The sequence below is a fragment of the Macrosteles quadrilineatus genome, unplaced genomic scaffold, assembly GCF_028750875.1.
Source record: "Macrosteles quadrilineatus isolate MER2022 unplaced genomic scaffold, UCM_ALF_1.0 Scaffold_9__3_contigs__length_116548681, whole genome shotgun sequence".
In the NCBI taxonomy this organism is placed as follows: domain Eukaryota; kingdom Metazoa; phylum Arthropoda; class Insecta; order Hemiptera; family Cicadellidae; genus Macrosteles; species Macrosteles quadrilineatus.
In genome coordinates, this window is record NW_026542602.1 from 45871145 (window position 1) to 45886295 (window position 15151).

Consider the following 15151-nt stretch of genomic DNA (forward strand, 5'->3'; position numbering starts at 1 on the left):
TTGTATTTATAGATATCGATGCAAAAACTTAAGCACATCATGTGGGGATGTGGTATGGTTTTACATCGCAAACCACGATTATGTTGTTCATACTAATATTATATGTGAAATTGTATGTGTTTGTTTGTTTGTTTGTTTGGGGCTCTATCACCCATTAACTACTTTGGTTGAAATTTGGCACGATGATAGCTCACATTCCCGATTAACAGGCCTATTCTTATCTCATATTATATGAAATACAACAATTATAACTTAAATTAACATTCTAACAATTAACTCTTTATTTGAAATATTTGACCCATATTTTCTATTCAAGGTTTCCGTATATTCAATGGCCTGGTTAATGGAGATGGTACAATCACTTGTGAAGTTTGCGGAAAAAATTACAAGCACAAATCAGGTTACTACACCCACAAGAAGTTCGATTGTGGAAAAATGGCTCAGTTTCGTTGCTCCTATTGTCCGTTCAGCACCAAGAGAAGGGACTCTTTGAAATATCATGTTGGTGCGAAACATATAAACTATTCACGTGTCGATGAATGCTAGTTTATGAGCTGTGATATGAAATAGAAGATTTGTAGAGGGATAGAGTGTCCTTGTAGGTTTGAGAATAGAAGCACAAAGAAATTAATTACCTAAGCACAAATGTTAAAGTTGAAGATATTTAAGTTAAAATATGTTTTTAGTATGCCAGTGTCCCTTTTGTAAGCATAGTCTTTATATTAATTATACAGTTTTGACTAGGTACTTGTTTGTGTAAATCTTGATTTGATTTCAGCAACATTGCCTTAATCTCTAGATATAGTTAGAATCTATTTAAGTATGCAAATTTATTTTCCACAATGGTAGATTTTAATTGAAATGTAAGAAATTCTGAAACTTAAAACTCGGGCTGTGAATCATATATTTATTGATGTATGTTATTATTAAATGTTTTACTATACTGAAGATGTTTATATATTAGCTATGAAGTTATGTTTTATTAGTGTTTCTTCTCAGTTAAGGACTATTTCAAATGATTATACTGGTTTTATTTTGGATTATATTATGATTACACTAAATAAATGGTTTATTAATTGCTTAGTAATGTAATTGAAATGCTCATTTATTTTATTTCATCGTTACAAATAGTTTTTTTGTGAAGGGTATAAATTAAACTTCAAGTTTCATTATGAAAAAGCAAAATAATGTCATAATTTTAAAACAACTATTTTCAACACCCTGATAGTCATAGATCGTCTCTTGCGGCCAGATATCCAGTTTGACCTCTGTGTTATGTCTAAAGGTACTCCTGTCATAACTTACCCATGTCCCCAGTGTGGTAAAGTTTACAAATACGAGAGCTCCTTGAAGTTTCACCTGCGCTACGAGTGTCAGAAAGAAGCCATGTTTTGCTGTTCCCTGTGTCCGTATCGCTCCAAACAGCGAGGCAACTTACGGCGACATACTGCTCTACAACATGCCCCGCAACAAGTATAGCAACAGACTAAAGATTTTGCTGCAACACGTTTTTCAATTGTAATGAGTGCTAGAAATAAACAAGTATGTGATTTAGTTTATAAATAAATTCAGCTTTCATATGCTATTTGTTTTTCATTGTACGTTAATAATCATTTCCTACAGTTACCTGACAAATTCCTTGCACTGGTTATAGCACGCCAAGTAGCTAAATGCTGTATTTACTTACTTTTGCCACACTCCACCAACTAAACAACACAAAACAGTGTTTTTTTATTAGGCGCGTAACCGCACTACTAAGACTACAATCAGCTGCTTTAGCGTTTTCCATATCCTTCAGCACTTGGATTTAACCTAACCTAGAAACATATTTTTTGCCGCACTCCACCAACCAAACAACACAAAACAGTGTTTTTTTATTAGGCGCGTAATATGTGTATGCTTGAAAATAAATTGGTAACACTTAAAGATACTATGACTACGATCAGCTGGTGTAGCGTTTTCCATATTGTTCAACACTTGGATTTACCCTAACCTAGAAACGTGTTGTATAGTGTTTGAATGACTAATTATTTCTTATAGTAACTGTAGGAAAAATTTAAAGTGTAACATGAGTGTTAAGTGCCTTTGCTACACTCGATAAAGTTTCCACACTCGCCTGCGGCTTGTGCATAAGTGTTTCTCTCATGTGCAGCAGAGTGCCACTTTGCACACTAGTTACACAAATAACTCTAGTGGATTAAGTCAATACAACCATATTAAACACCTTGATGAAATTGGTGCTTTGTATCTTGACAGAACCTTTAAAGTTTTTTCATATTAGACAGAAGTGTTGATTGAAATTGCTTCAGGAAATAATTTCAATAAAAGTTGTCTAATGATAACTCATTATTTGGTTAAGTCTAATAAATACTGTACAATTTGCGTGATATCTTTAGAAAGATTATGAAATTAATAACATAAGCACAAATGTTAAAGCTAAAGATATTTAAGCTAAACGATAATGTACATAACTAGGTATGCTAGATCAACAGTTATTTTTGTGGAAGGAAAAAGTACTCATTACATTAAATATTTTTTAAGCATAAAAAAATTAAACAAGTACAAAATGTTTTTTCTGTACGGTACGGTAATAGTGTACTGTCAGTTTTATGGGATAATCTTTGAAACCAAACTAAGGCTGTGATTTTTATATTTATTGATCTGGTAAAGCCCGGGTTAATTGAAATAAAGTGGGAGAGCCGTTTCGGATAACCAATTTTTAGGTTATTCTGTCATATGCTAAAAATAGCCTATGTATTACCACAGTGTGTAGGAAATATGAATTTAAAACAATATCTATACAATACAGTGTTTTATTTCAGATACACAAATGTTATACAATGGGTTAGAAAATACTTTAAACTAAACAACTAAAGCTACATACTTATAACCCCCTGTATTATAGCCCTGTATTATTTTATGGAACCGTTTTGGTTAACCCGGTTTTCCAACCCGGGTTCTACTCGCTATCTTTATTAAATGGTTTAATATACTGAAGTTGTTTGGATATTATTTATGAAGGTATGTTTTATACTTACCATTTTCTTTTCTCAGTTAAGTAGTATTTAAAATGATTATCCTGATGTTATTTTTGATTATACGATTACACTAAATAAACGGTTTGTAAGTTATTAAATTGCTTAGTATAATGTAATGGAAATTCTCCTTTAATTCCAAAATTTCAAAAAGTCCAGTGATAAAACAAACTACTTTTTTCTGTGGAGTCTCATGATCAAAAAAGTAACTTAAAGGCAAAATCCTCTAACACATAATCCCTAACACCCTGATAAATAGGATGTTTCTTATTCCAATACTGTATAAATTGAGTTTGGAAAATACATTAAAACTGAAAAAATCATTCTGTTTAATTTGTTCATTAGTTATGCTAAATACCTTCATATTTTGTTTTGTATCAAACAATGTTAAATAGCGTGTTATTATTCCTGACGTTTTAGAGCTTTATCCCCCAAAACTGCATAAATTGTGTGTTTAACCTGATTTTAAACATTTTTCAGCCCCTCTGCCTATGAATGGCATCGACGGACCTTTTGAGTGTGCTACTTGTGGAAAGGTCTACAAATACAGGTCTGGCCTTTATACTCACAAAAACTTTGAATGTGGAAAGGAACCACAATTCCCATGTGTTTATTGCCCCTACAAAGCCAAGAGAAAAGGCAATTTGATGATTCATATGGCTAATAAACACAAAGAACCTCCTATGTTGGTGCCTCCACTTTTGTGATAATTTTATTAAAAATTGTTTGATGAAAACTATTTCTGTTTTATTTCGTTGACTGTTTTATTCCTAACCAACTACCTAATCTAATATTTTCCTCTAACCCTAGTTTAATAAAACAACACAGATCAAAGAATAGTCTATTCTTTATTAATATTTTATTTTATATTATATTATTAAATAATATTAATTTATTATATATTATTTATTCCCTGGAAGTGCTAATCCATTGACTATAGATTTAACTGGACATTCCAACCTTTGTTACTGGTGTAGCCATTTTTTCAAATTTAAAATGGACATTGTTGGTCGAGCCCCTGACATAGTGATGAAAAATACTGATATATGTTGAATATGCTAAACTTTTGTTCAAATCTAGTTAAAAGGACAACTTATTTTAAATAAAGGATTATTTAAGTAACATAAACTATTGCAGTAACAAAAACTGAGAGAGAGAAAATAACTTTAGTCTTTGGAATACTCTTTGAGTGGCTTATTTTTTCTGATCTTTATAGATTAAATGTATTTTCTAGTATACAAAAGTCAATTTTTAAAAGGCAGCAATTCAACCAATTAGATTAATTAATTTAAAAATACCTTGCAAGGGGTTATTTATAGAAACATAGCAACAATAACAAATGGGGAAACCAGTAACAATATTTTAAAATAATCTTTCCAATTAGGCCTAGCATCATTTACTCTCTATTAGCTTTATTGACTATTTCAAACTTATAAATGATACAAAAACTGATCTTCAAAAATTGTTAATACAATTTGTTTAGGAATCGGTGAGTTTGCAAATGTGTACAATTTCAAAACTGTTAAAATAAAATAATTACAAATATTGAAAAAATAGATAAAAAATAATTGTCGAATTGATACTCTTTGAATGTTTCTTATATCAACATAATTCCAATCAATAGACCTAAATTTGCTCCTTAAAAATTATCATTTTTAATATACCCTTATGATCTTAATTTTTTCTATATCTACTTTATGACAAAAATAATAATTTTAGTTTCTTGGCATGTTCTAAATTATTAAATACAAAGTTAAACTATAATCTACAATTTAAAAATGCAAATTCCCTATTTTTACCTCTATTCCTATCTTGTTTATGCCGTAGCTTTATTGATATCTTCATAGTTAAATTTACTTACTTTTGCAAGTTTTTGAAATTCCACACAGGATAAATAATGTTCATATTAATACTTCATATTCATTTTAGGTTAAATTAATGATACATTATTAATGTTATTATGAATACAGTAGGCTAAATAGTGTTTTTTATACATTGATATAAATTGTATGTACATAAATTGTTCCAAACAGTTTTAGCGATGAAATTTCAGTTGTCAAATTGGCCAAGGTAAGATCATTAATTATGCCATATAACTAGTTAATTATGCTATATTGAAACATTTGCTAACTTGTAGTCCGTAAAAACTAACCGAATGGCAAGGTGTGATGATTAGATCTTATACAAACTATTTTTCAAAGCATGTGCCAATATCTCGCTTGCTTCACTGTAATACTTTCAACTTTCCACTCACAAAAATAAATAAATTAAGTCATACATATTCAATTTGTTTAATTATTTTCTATAAGATTTAGATGGCCTCAAAGAATAAAAACCTATTTAATTAATTACCATTACAATTTTTTTCTTATACCTTAATAAATACTTGTTCAACACATTTTTTTGAAACTTTATAATATTGATCTTTAGTTTATAAGTAAAATTAAATATTTTTTTGTTGACATCTTTTAATGATATGCCCTGAATTTACAGTTGAAAACATGTTTTGCTTTGCTTCATATATTGTTTAAGGACTTATAAATTTTGTACTTTGCAATCAGCTATTCATAGTGAAAACATCTTCATTATTTGTTCATGTAGAGAACATTTTACATCTCATAAATTAAAAATCATGTACATGTATTGCACAGGAATATGAATGTAACTAAATATACAAAGAGTTTCTTAATAAATACTTTTACTAAAACAGCAAAACATTGTTTTTATAACATATTATTATTATAACTTCACCTCAGTAATTTTTAATTTTCAATCACATTTTACTCTAACCAAAAGTTCAAAAGTTTACATTTAATTTGAGCAGTTGAAATAATTTTTGGAATAAATTTGATCCATTCATGGCACATTTGATCCAGGCAATAAGAAATTATGCATTTATCACAAAAGGTTTGCTACTTGGTAAGCGTTAACTATTTTAACCTTATGAGATTTCCAAATGATTTAATTTTGAATAGTTTTGAATAAGAAATTTAATCGTAAGCTTCCTTTCTGGTATGATTTGTTTTAACGATTTTAGTCAACAATTAATTGTCAGTCATATTAATTTGTTTAACACGTTCGCTACCGAGCGACGCACATTTGCGTCGGTCCGGTCACTCTTACAGACTAAAAGGAATGATCATGACGTTGCTTACAGACCAAGTGATATAGGAATAACATTGCCGACAGACCAAAAGAGAAATATCGTTTAAATGGACTAATTGACTTAATAATAACCTTAAGTGAATTAGTAAGCAATAAATATTGTTTTTATTTTTCGTTATGAGCGAATTTTAAAACGCCGCATATATGCGTCGGTCAGTCTATTTAACGAAATCCAGTTAAAAAGATTACATTTTCGTTTCAATAGACCAGGCGACGCACGTAAGCGTCGTTGTAAATTTGGTTGTTTCAAGCTTTTACATAAACAACTAAAGAAACTCCACTAAACACTAGCCAAAACTGCAAAGGTTATAACGTTTACATCTGTTCTGTGATGTCGCGGAATACACAATGTAAACAACAATGTTGCCAACTGTTGTGTGACGTAACCAATCGTCATATCCACGGACCAAGTGACGCACATTTGCGGCAGATATCCCTCTAGACCGATATGATACAATCCGGGCTCTAATATAGACCGTTGCTAAGAAATACGCTGTTTAATAACATTAGAATACCGACGCAAATGTGCGTCGTTAGTCCATTTCAATGTGACCAGCTGACGCAAATATGCGTAGGTGGTCTATTGTGAGAAACGAGTCGACGCACAATTGCGTCGCTGGTCTATGCGAACGTAAATTCCATATAATTGTGGTAGCGAACGTGTTAAAGTCAGTTCTTGAAATTTCAGTGCTTTCTAGTAATATTCAGTATTAAGTAATACTTAAAACACTCTTTTCAATTCTAGTTTCTACCAACAAATGAACAGCTGAACAATAAATTGAGCACGCAATAAGACTTATTGGTTTGTTTAGTCAACAACTGCATTAATATAACACATCACAATTTTAAAATTCCCAAAAAAATTTGTATGTTTAGGCTCTACGTTTGAGTTCGAGGGAACTACGCTGTACTCTTGCGAGCGCTGCGGAAAATGCTACAAGTATCGCAGCGGCCTGTATAAGCACACCAAGTACGAGTGCGGCATCGAGGGACAATTTCAGTGCCCTTACTGCCCTTATAAGGCTAAACAGAAGAGTAACTTGAAGATCCACGTGTTCGCCAAACATAAACCAATTGTTGCTGCTTTGGGGATGACTAAATAAATACATAGAAGTATTCGACGTAAGGACTCAACTCAGGACTTTAATGTGACAATATTAATATTTGCCTAAATTAGTAATAATGAATTAATTTGCTATGTTGATAAATATTTAATGGTTGTTCAAATATTTATCAAATAAATTCTTTAAGAAAATGGTTTTGATTACTCGTGTTCATCACCGTTGCTAGTGGTTGTTTATTTAGAACTGGTTTGATTTTTGAGTTAGTTTATTCAGTACTATTAGATTGATTTCTCAGATTGTTGTATGGTCTTGTCAGTTTGGATCTACAGAACATATTTGACATTTTAAGAATTTTGTTATCATCATTATTATACCTTATTATACCTTTGTAGTTAATTATTTTTTAAATTTAGGTTTTTAATAGGGTAGTCATAAAAAATCCTACTTTTGATGTATTAGACAACATTAGCTGAACAACTTGAAAAAAAAAAACAAAAAACTATGATTTGCTTTGATTACATAACTCAGGAAAACCATAGTACATGCTCTACTTATTTTAATAGATAAATTATTTATAAGTCAGGTATCTAAATGTTTATGGGCTGCTTTGAGTACTGTACAGCTGAAAGTATTCACATAATTAGGTGTAAAAAAATATTGCCTATGAAAATATAAAAATTGTTGTTCTCCACTGCCGTAGTAACATAACATAAAAATATGATTGGCATTTTTTTTACTGGATTGTGTACAAACAAGACTAGATTGATTTTTTAAATGATACAGCATTTTTGACCCTTAACAAAATCTTGGCTCGAGTATTATTAAATGTGGTTTCCACCAAAGTTTTTTTAAACTCATTCTTTACTAAGTCACTGCCTTAATAATTTACATTTTACAGCACTGAAATGATTGTGTTAGAAGAAGGCTTAATATTAAGAATGAAGTATCCTATTTTGGAAACTATTTTGGAAACATCGTAGGCCTCCTCTATGAGATAAGGCTATTATAGTATTAATATTATGTGATCATTATAATGGAAATATCATAACAGCTGTTAACAACTCTCAGGAATTGTATTATTTATACATTTTTTAATATTTCTACTTTAGTTTCTTATGAAAAGGATAACAACTTTTACGTAAGTAGTGTTTTATAAATTTTTATTGTAAATCAAATCAAATCAAATCAAATCTTTTTATTGTCTTTCAGCTCTACAAAAGCAATTGACATTGTCAAATGGCATCTTATCATTAAAGCATTAAACATAGTCATAATAAATAACAGGAAGCTTGATCTTAAATAAATTATTTAAAAACTTATATCTAAAACCTCCAAGGACAAGAACTTATCTACAGAGTAAAAACATTTTAATTTTAACCATGAATCAAGGACTGTTTTGAATTTTTTTATTGGAATTGTTACTGCAGAAGGGGGCAATTTATTAAAAAATTGTATACTAAGATATTTGTAGCTATTGTGTGTAAGTGTAAGTCTTGTAATTGGTAAGTTGAGATGATGGCTATTTCTTGTGTAATGTTTATGTATGTCAGATCGGATGCTATACTGGTCTATATTCTCTTTTACGTATAATAAGCAATTTAAAATGTATAAAGATGGAAGGGTTAGGATATTTAGGGCCTTAAAATCTGCTTTGCAATCTTCCCTGGGCATTGTTCTTCTAATGCACCTGACTGCTTTCCTTTGCCATTTGAAAACGGGTTGGCTCCTACAGAGTTACCCCATAAGAGAACACCATATTGTAGGTGAGAATGGAAAAATGCGTAGTAACAATTTAGAATAATTTGTTCACTTACATTGTTCTTTAATTTGTTAAATAAAAATACAGTTCTAGCCAATTTACTACATAAAAAGTTTGTATGCTCAATCCAATTCAGCTTCTGATCAATATGGATTCCTAGCAATTTTACTGATTTATTGTCATTAGAATTTATTCTAAGGTTAAAATGAATTTCTTCTGTTTTTGAGTTGTTAATCCTTAATTCATTTCCCCGAAACCACTCTTCAGCCAACTTTAACACCCCATCCCGTTCTTCAAGTGCTTTGTTCATATTTTGACCACTTGTGAGGAACGTAGTATCATCAGCATAAAGAGTGGTTTTACAGGGAACAAAACAAGGCAAATCATTAATAAAAACAATAAAAAGTAGAGGCCCAAGGACTGATCCTTGAGGTATGCCAATTTTGATTTTTAACATATTAGATCTTGAATTATTTACCTGCACCAGCTGGAAACGGTTCACTAAATATGAGCTTAACAGATTTAATGATTTTTCAACTACTCCGTAAAAAGCCAATTTTTTAATAAGAATTTCATGAGAGACTGAGTCAAAAGCTTTAGCCAAATCAATTAATGTTGCAGACATATTAATTTTACCATCACAACCGTTAAAAATATCTGTGATTATATTTTCCAAGGCCTTGATTGTGGATAAATTTGATCTAAAACCAAACTGACTATCACAGAACAAGTTATTTTTTTCAAAATATGAATAAATTTGTTGGTGTAGACAGTGTTCTAATATTTTAGAAAGAATTGGGATTAGAGATATCGGTCTGTAATTATTTGGATCAGTTTTTTCCCCTTTTTTGAAGATTGGTATTGTAACTGATATTTTAAGACATTCTGGAAAAATTTCTTGTTCAATCATCATATTATATAGAATGGTAAGTGGATATATCAAATGAGGGCCTATCTTTTTGATTACATAATTGGAGAAGCCATAATAGTCTTCAGCCTTAGAACTACTTAGTCTATTAATGGACTCTATAATATTTAATTGGGAGATTGGTGACCATTGGAATTTAGTATCAACATTTCTTGAAGCTGAGAGTAGAGCAATAGGGTCCCTTGCACTTTGTCTGTTAAGTGAACTGTTATTATTCAGTGGTAAACAAGCAGAAGTAAGAATAACAACATATAAAATACACATACACGTTAAAAACAATGTACTATATCTACTATATCACATACACGTTAAAAACAACAATAAAAAGTAAGTCAAGTAAGAACAACTGATAACACATTACATGTTCTGTGTATTTTACTGCTAAGTATAAGTTGTTTTTATACTTTTAGAGTTAGGCCTAGTTAAGTTTTGGGGGTTTAATGTTATACATAATTATTTTAACTTATTGCAAACCTAGTATTTTAATGAGAGATATTATTACAAGTTAATACTCAATGCGTTTCTTGTTAGCTTTTAATACTGTATGTTAATCGTATTAGTTGAAACATGCTTTAACTATCCAAGCTTTAATTTTGCTTTTAAAAATGTTTAATGCAGATAATTGTATGTCTAAATATTTACTGATATTTAAATTGTTAAGGTTGGATGCAGTTTTAGTATGATTGTCAAATCATATTTTATGTGCAGGTGATTACAAATATTTAGAAAACATGTGATCTTATCTCTGTATTTAGTTACAGTTATACATGCTAAAATCACTTGTCTTTATAATTCAGAACAGATACTGTGGAGTGTGGAGGAAGAGATTTATTTTTCAAATTTTGTGAAATATACATTTTGTCCATCAAAAACTTTTTTGGAGTGCTACCTGCACTTAGTGCTGTAAATTATCACGATTATTCATCTTTCCAACTGAAATCACAACAAATAAAATACCTATAGCATATTTTGTACATATAGGTAAACAATCATAATTTAAAAGATAAATTATACCTTACAGTGGCACCTTCCATGTAAAAAATATACTGGTTACAGTAAATGAGGGATGTCTACTTCTAATCTAAACTGAACAGTTGAGCTAAATTTTAGCGTCAAATGAAGAAAATATTTCGATATCAGCTGGAATAGAATTGTAATATTAATATTTTAAAAGCTGCTTAATTAAATAGTAAACTTGACATTTGAAACACACTGCCTATGCTCAAATATACAGATTTTTGTGTAATATAAACTAGTAATAGAAAATGTAACAATGTGTTGAGAATGTGCGGATAAAGGCAATCCGGCTTAGTGCAATTGCATACACTGTGTTATGAAAGTGCCTTAATACGACATACATATGTATACGTAAATGTTTCAACCTTAGTTTTATAAAATGCTTTTAAAAATATATATTTATATTTAGCCATTTATTGTATTTACTTCATTAAATCAGATTTTAATAAATTTTTAACTTGAAGGTTTTTATTTATTCTATACCTCTTGTTGGTTTTATATTTACCCTTGTATTATAAAATTCCTGGCGTGTTTAGGCAAATTAGTCATTCTTCAGTTAAAAGACTTAACTGAAGAATGACTGAAGTAAGTTTACACTGAAGAATGACATCTGTAAATAATTTACATGATTTACACATAAAATAAATAAATTAATTAAAAGTTATTTGATTTACACATAAAATATGAATATATCTATTATTTTTTAACAAACCAAGTATTATTCCATGTAAAGAATAAATTAAAGTCTGAACTAATATGAGAGTGCTCAAACACTGTTCTCAAGCAGATTACATTTTTTCACTGAAGTATGGGTACAATTCAGCAGAAAACCTGTGATGTGTTATCAAATGAAATATTAGTTTGTTGTAAAAAAAAGTCGGAAATAGTTTTCTGATTTTCAGCTACAAGGTCTTTCAAGAATTCTCTTTCACGCTGTGCTGAAAACCTAACTACTTAATCCAAACGTCGCAGACTGTAAGAGTGACTGGCGTTACATAATAAACTTAAAATTTACATTCAATATTTATATGAAATAAAACATTTAAATCAATACTTATATATAATAAAAATTTCATCCAATAATTCATTGTAGCTTCTCTGCAAAACTGTATACCTTAAATATTAATTTTTAATGAAAACATGAATGTTACAGTATTTGCACCAATGAATGGCGATCAGCTAACACATATATGTGGTTGTGGCAACAAGTTCAAATATCGTAGAAACCTTCTAAATCATCAAAAATATGAATGCGGTAAAGAAGCTTCTTTCCTTTGCACATTTTGCCCTTACAAAGCCAAGCTGAAGGGTAATTTAAAAAGGCACATGATCATTCGCCACCCCAAGAACTTGCAGGATATGAAACTGTTTTAGTATCATATATTGTCTTTGAAAACTGATGTTTTGAAATAAATTTAATGTTTTAGTATTTCAGCGTTTTTTTCCACATTGTTCCCTCTGTTTTTAAATATTTTCTTTCGTCACATTTTGTGTCGAACAATAAACAATTCATAGTCACATACATTTTAAATTGCATAAAAATCATTTTTTAAAGAATACAATTTAGTTTGTACTGTATTTGTTGAAAGAATAGGTAAAGATTGATTTAATATATTATGTATTTATTAATTTTTTTAAAATAATTGATTTAAAGCTAGTGTATAAAACAGGTCGTCAATTTAATGCTGAGAATAATCCGAAGCTATTTCAAGTTTTTAATCCTGGGTCTAGCTGCTTAAGAAGATTGGGCTTTCATGAAATGATTTTTACTGAAAAACCAACTAATATTAGTGAGTAACATAGTAACATCTCAGTAACATACAATTTAACACTCAAACATAATAATTTTGCCTTAGACTATAAACCCCCTCCCCTAGTGTTTTGATTTATAGTAATGAAAATCAAATGGAATATTTTGTGAGCATAACCCTTAAAAGGACCTTTAAAATTTTCAGAGGAGTTTTTATACATCCAACAACAGATGCTTAAAATGTTATCTCATATATCAAATCCAAACAGAGTATTCAGAAACATAGTTAACGCCAACACAGAGCACAAGAACCATGGAAAGAATTTTTTGTAAGTAACAGATTTTTCTGATTGGTAAAAAGTCCACCATGGCTAAAAAAATAAGATTTACTTAAAAAAATAGTTCATCAAGTTTTAAGTTTGGAAGAAAGATGTCTTCAGGTCCAATAGTTGCCAGAAAGTTGTTGTTGTCTTAAAACTTTCCTTGATTAAAATTGTTTAATGTATTGGTTTGTGTAATGTGAAGTTTTGTGTTTCTTGTGCCACAGTGAACTCTTTCCCATACAAGCCTTCCTATAAACATCCTTATTTCCTCTTTCATAAATTTTTCATAAAAAAAACACAATATATTTTTAGAGACATTCTTTGTAGAGTGAAAGTCGAATATTCAGAACCAATCCCGATTCAGCACACCAAACGACACTTATAACATATTGTCAATTGTAGATTACTAATTTTTGAGTTTTTTTAAAACTAGATCAACCAATGCACACATGTCCCGATTGCAGACATCAATTCAAGTATAGTCGCAATCTCTGGAATCACCGCAAGTACGAATGTGGAAAGGAGCCTTCGTTTTGCTGTCCACTATGTCCTTACAAGTGCAAAGTCAAAGGCAATCTGAAGAGGCACATTGTCGTAAGGCATCAAGAACAGTGTCGAAACAACTGCTTTGATGACCAAGTTTCTCGTATTTTCAAATAAAGTGTCATATTGTATGTATGTGTTATTATTCTATTCCTTTAAGTTTAATATCTACTGTTTAGCTGCCAACTTGCTGTCAACTTGAATTGGTTATATTAGGCATTCTGTCAGTTTCTTTTTTGTGGACGATTACTTAATTAGTCAAATACAGTAAATAGTAAACCTAGTCTGCAATTGAGATAACACAATTATAATTAGTAATTTCTCTAGTCTTAAATACAATTCAACACCATGGTGAGCATTAATTTTGTGAGACTCAGACTTTTTACGGATATTATTGGTTTAGCATGTAGTCGTGGTTTGTTGGATTTTACTTGGATTTAACATACCAGTGAAAAAATGTTTGATGTACCAAAATAATACTTTGTCGTTATTAACAAATAACCTGGGTAGCGGAGTGGTTTTGCTGCTCGATCCTAAGAGATATTGATCCTGGACCTAGATTCCAAGTATATAGATAATGATATGGCTTACTATCTAACAAAAGAATGATGGACATTTGTAACAAGACCAGGGATTAGGTAATTCATTTACTTAATTCATTTGCAAAAATTTTAACGTTAATTTATTATTAAGTTTGCAGATACTGTATATCATACTATGACATTGAAAATCGAGATTAATTATTCTGTTATTTAGTTCCAGACTCATTTGAACAGTGTCTGGAATCGTCCTACCCGACAGACGGCCAGTGTTTAAAGTGTACAGGGTGTGACAAAATGTACAAAAACAAGAGATCATTGATGGAGCACAAGAGATATGTGTGTGGGAAGTTACCGCAATATCAATGTAACATTTGCCCCTACCAGACTAAACGCAAGGGCGACTTCAAGAGGCATATGTGTATAATACATAGTGTTGCACCGGATTTGTTTAAGTAATAAAAGTTATTTTGTAATAAAATTAATCAACCTAATAGTCCTGAAAGTTACCCATTTAGGACAAGATAGTGATTTAAGAGCAAGGTGTTTAAGAGGCTATGTGTTGAAAACAGATTCGAATTCAAAACCTTTTCAATAGTTACATTGTGGAGCATAGGAGTAATGTAGTTGTTATAAATGTTACTGTGCCCACCTTATTCGTATTTGAACTAAACCTTATTTGAAAATATATAAAATAACTTGCTATCAAAGATAGGTGCTGTTGTAGGAGGATGAAAAGTATTCATGTATCTGTTATCAGCCAATTTAACTTTTCTTTTAATGGACATTTTGATAATAATTTCTAGAGATACATATTGATACCATTCCGTATCATACAGCTACCCACTGAAGATTAATAGACGAGCATTATAACCACTCAACCATAGTGTCCACTCACTATAACCAACCTGAGTGGTTGTAGTGCTCGTCTGGTGGTTGATTCAATTTTAAAGAAAATGGATAGCTTTTTGGTGGTAACCTTGACCCAGCTGTAGTTGATCATTGGGCTTATAAAAAAGGTAGTAACA

At 30.4% G+C, this 15151-nt stretch overlaps 1 protein-coding gene across 7 annotated transcripts in view; it reads left to right on the forward strand.

Annotated features, from left to right (window-relative positions):
- The window catches only part of LOC129002335 (longitudinals lacking protein, isoforms F/I/K/T-like), a 205422-nt gene that overhangs the window by 131550 nt on the left and 58721 nt on the right, over positions 1–15151 (forward strand). Inside the window, exon 4 of one of the 7 annotated variants that reach the window (XM_054430060.1) lies at positions 7077–7318. The exons of 5 other annotated variants lie outside the window; for them this stretch is intronic. In XM_054430060.1, the coding sequence (XP_054286035.1) occupies positions 7077–7303 (227 nt within the window). In that variant the 3' untranslated portion in view covers positions 7304–7318. Of the gene's footprint in view, positions 1–316; positions 671–7076; positions 7319–15151 lie in introns of those variants that run through there. One more of the 7 variants, XM_054430059.1, reaches the window with a different exon arrangement.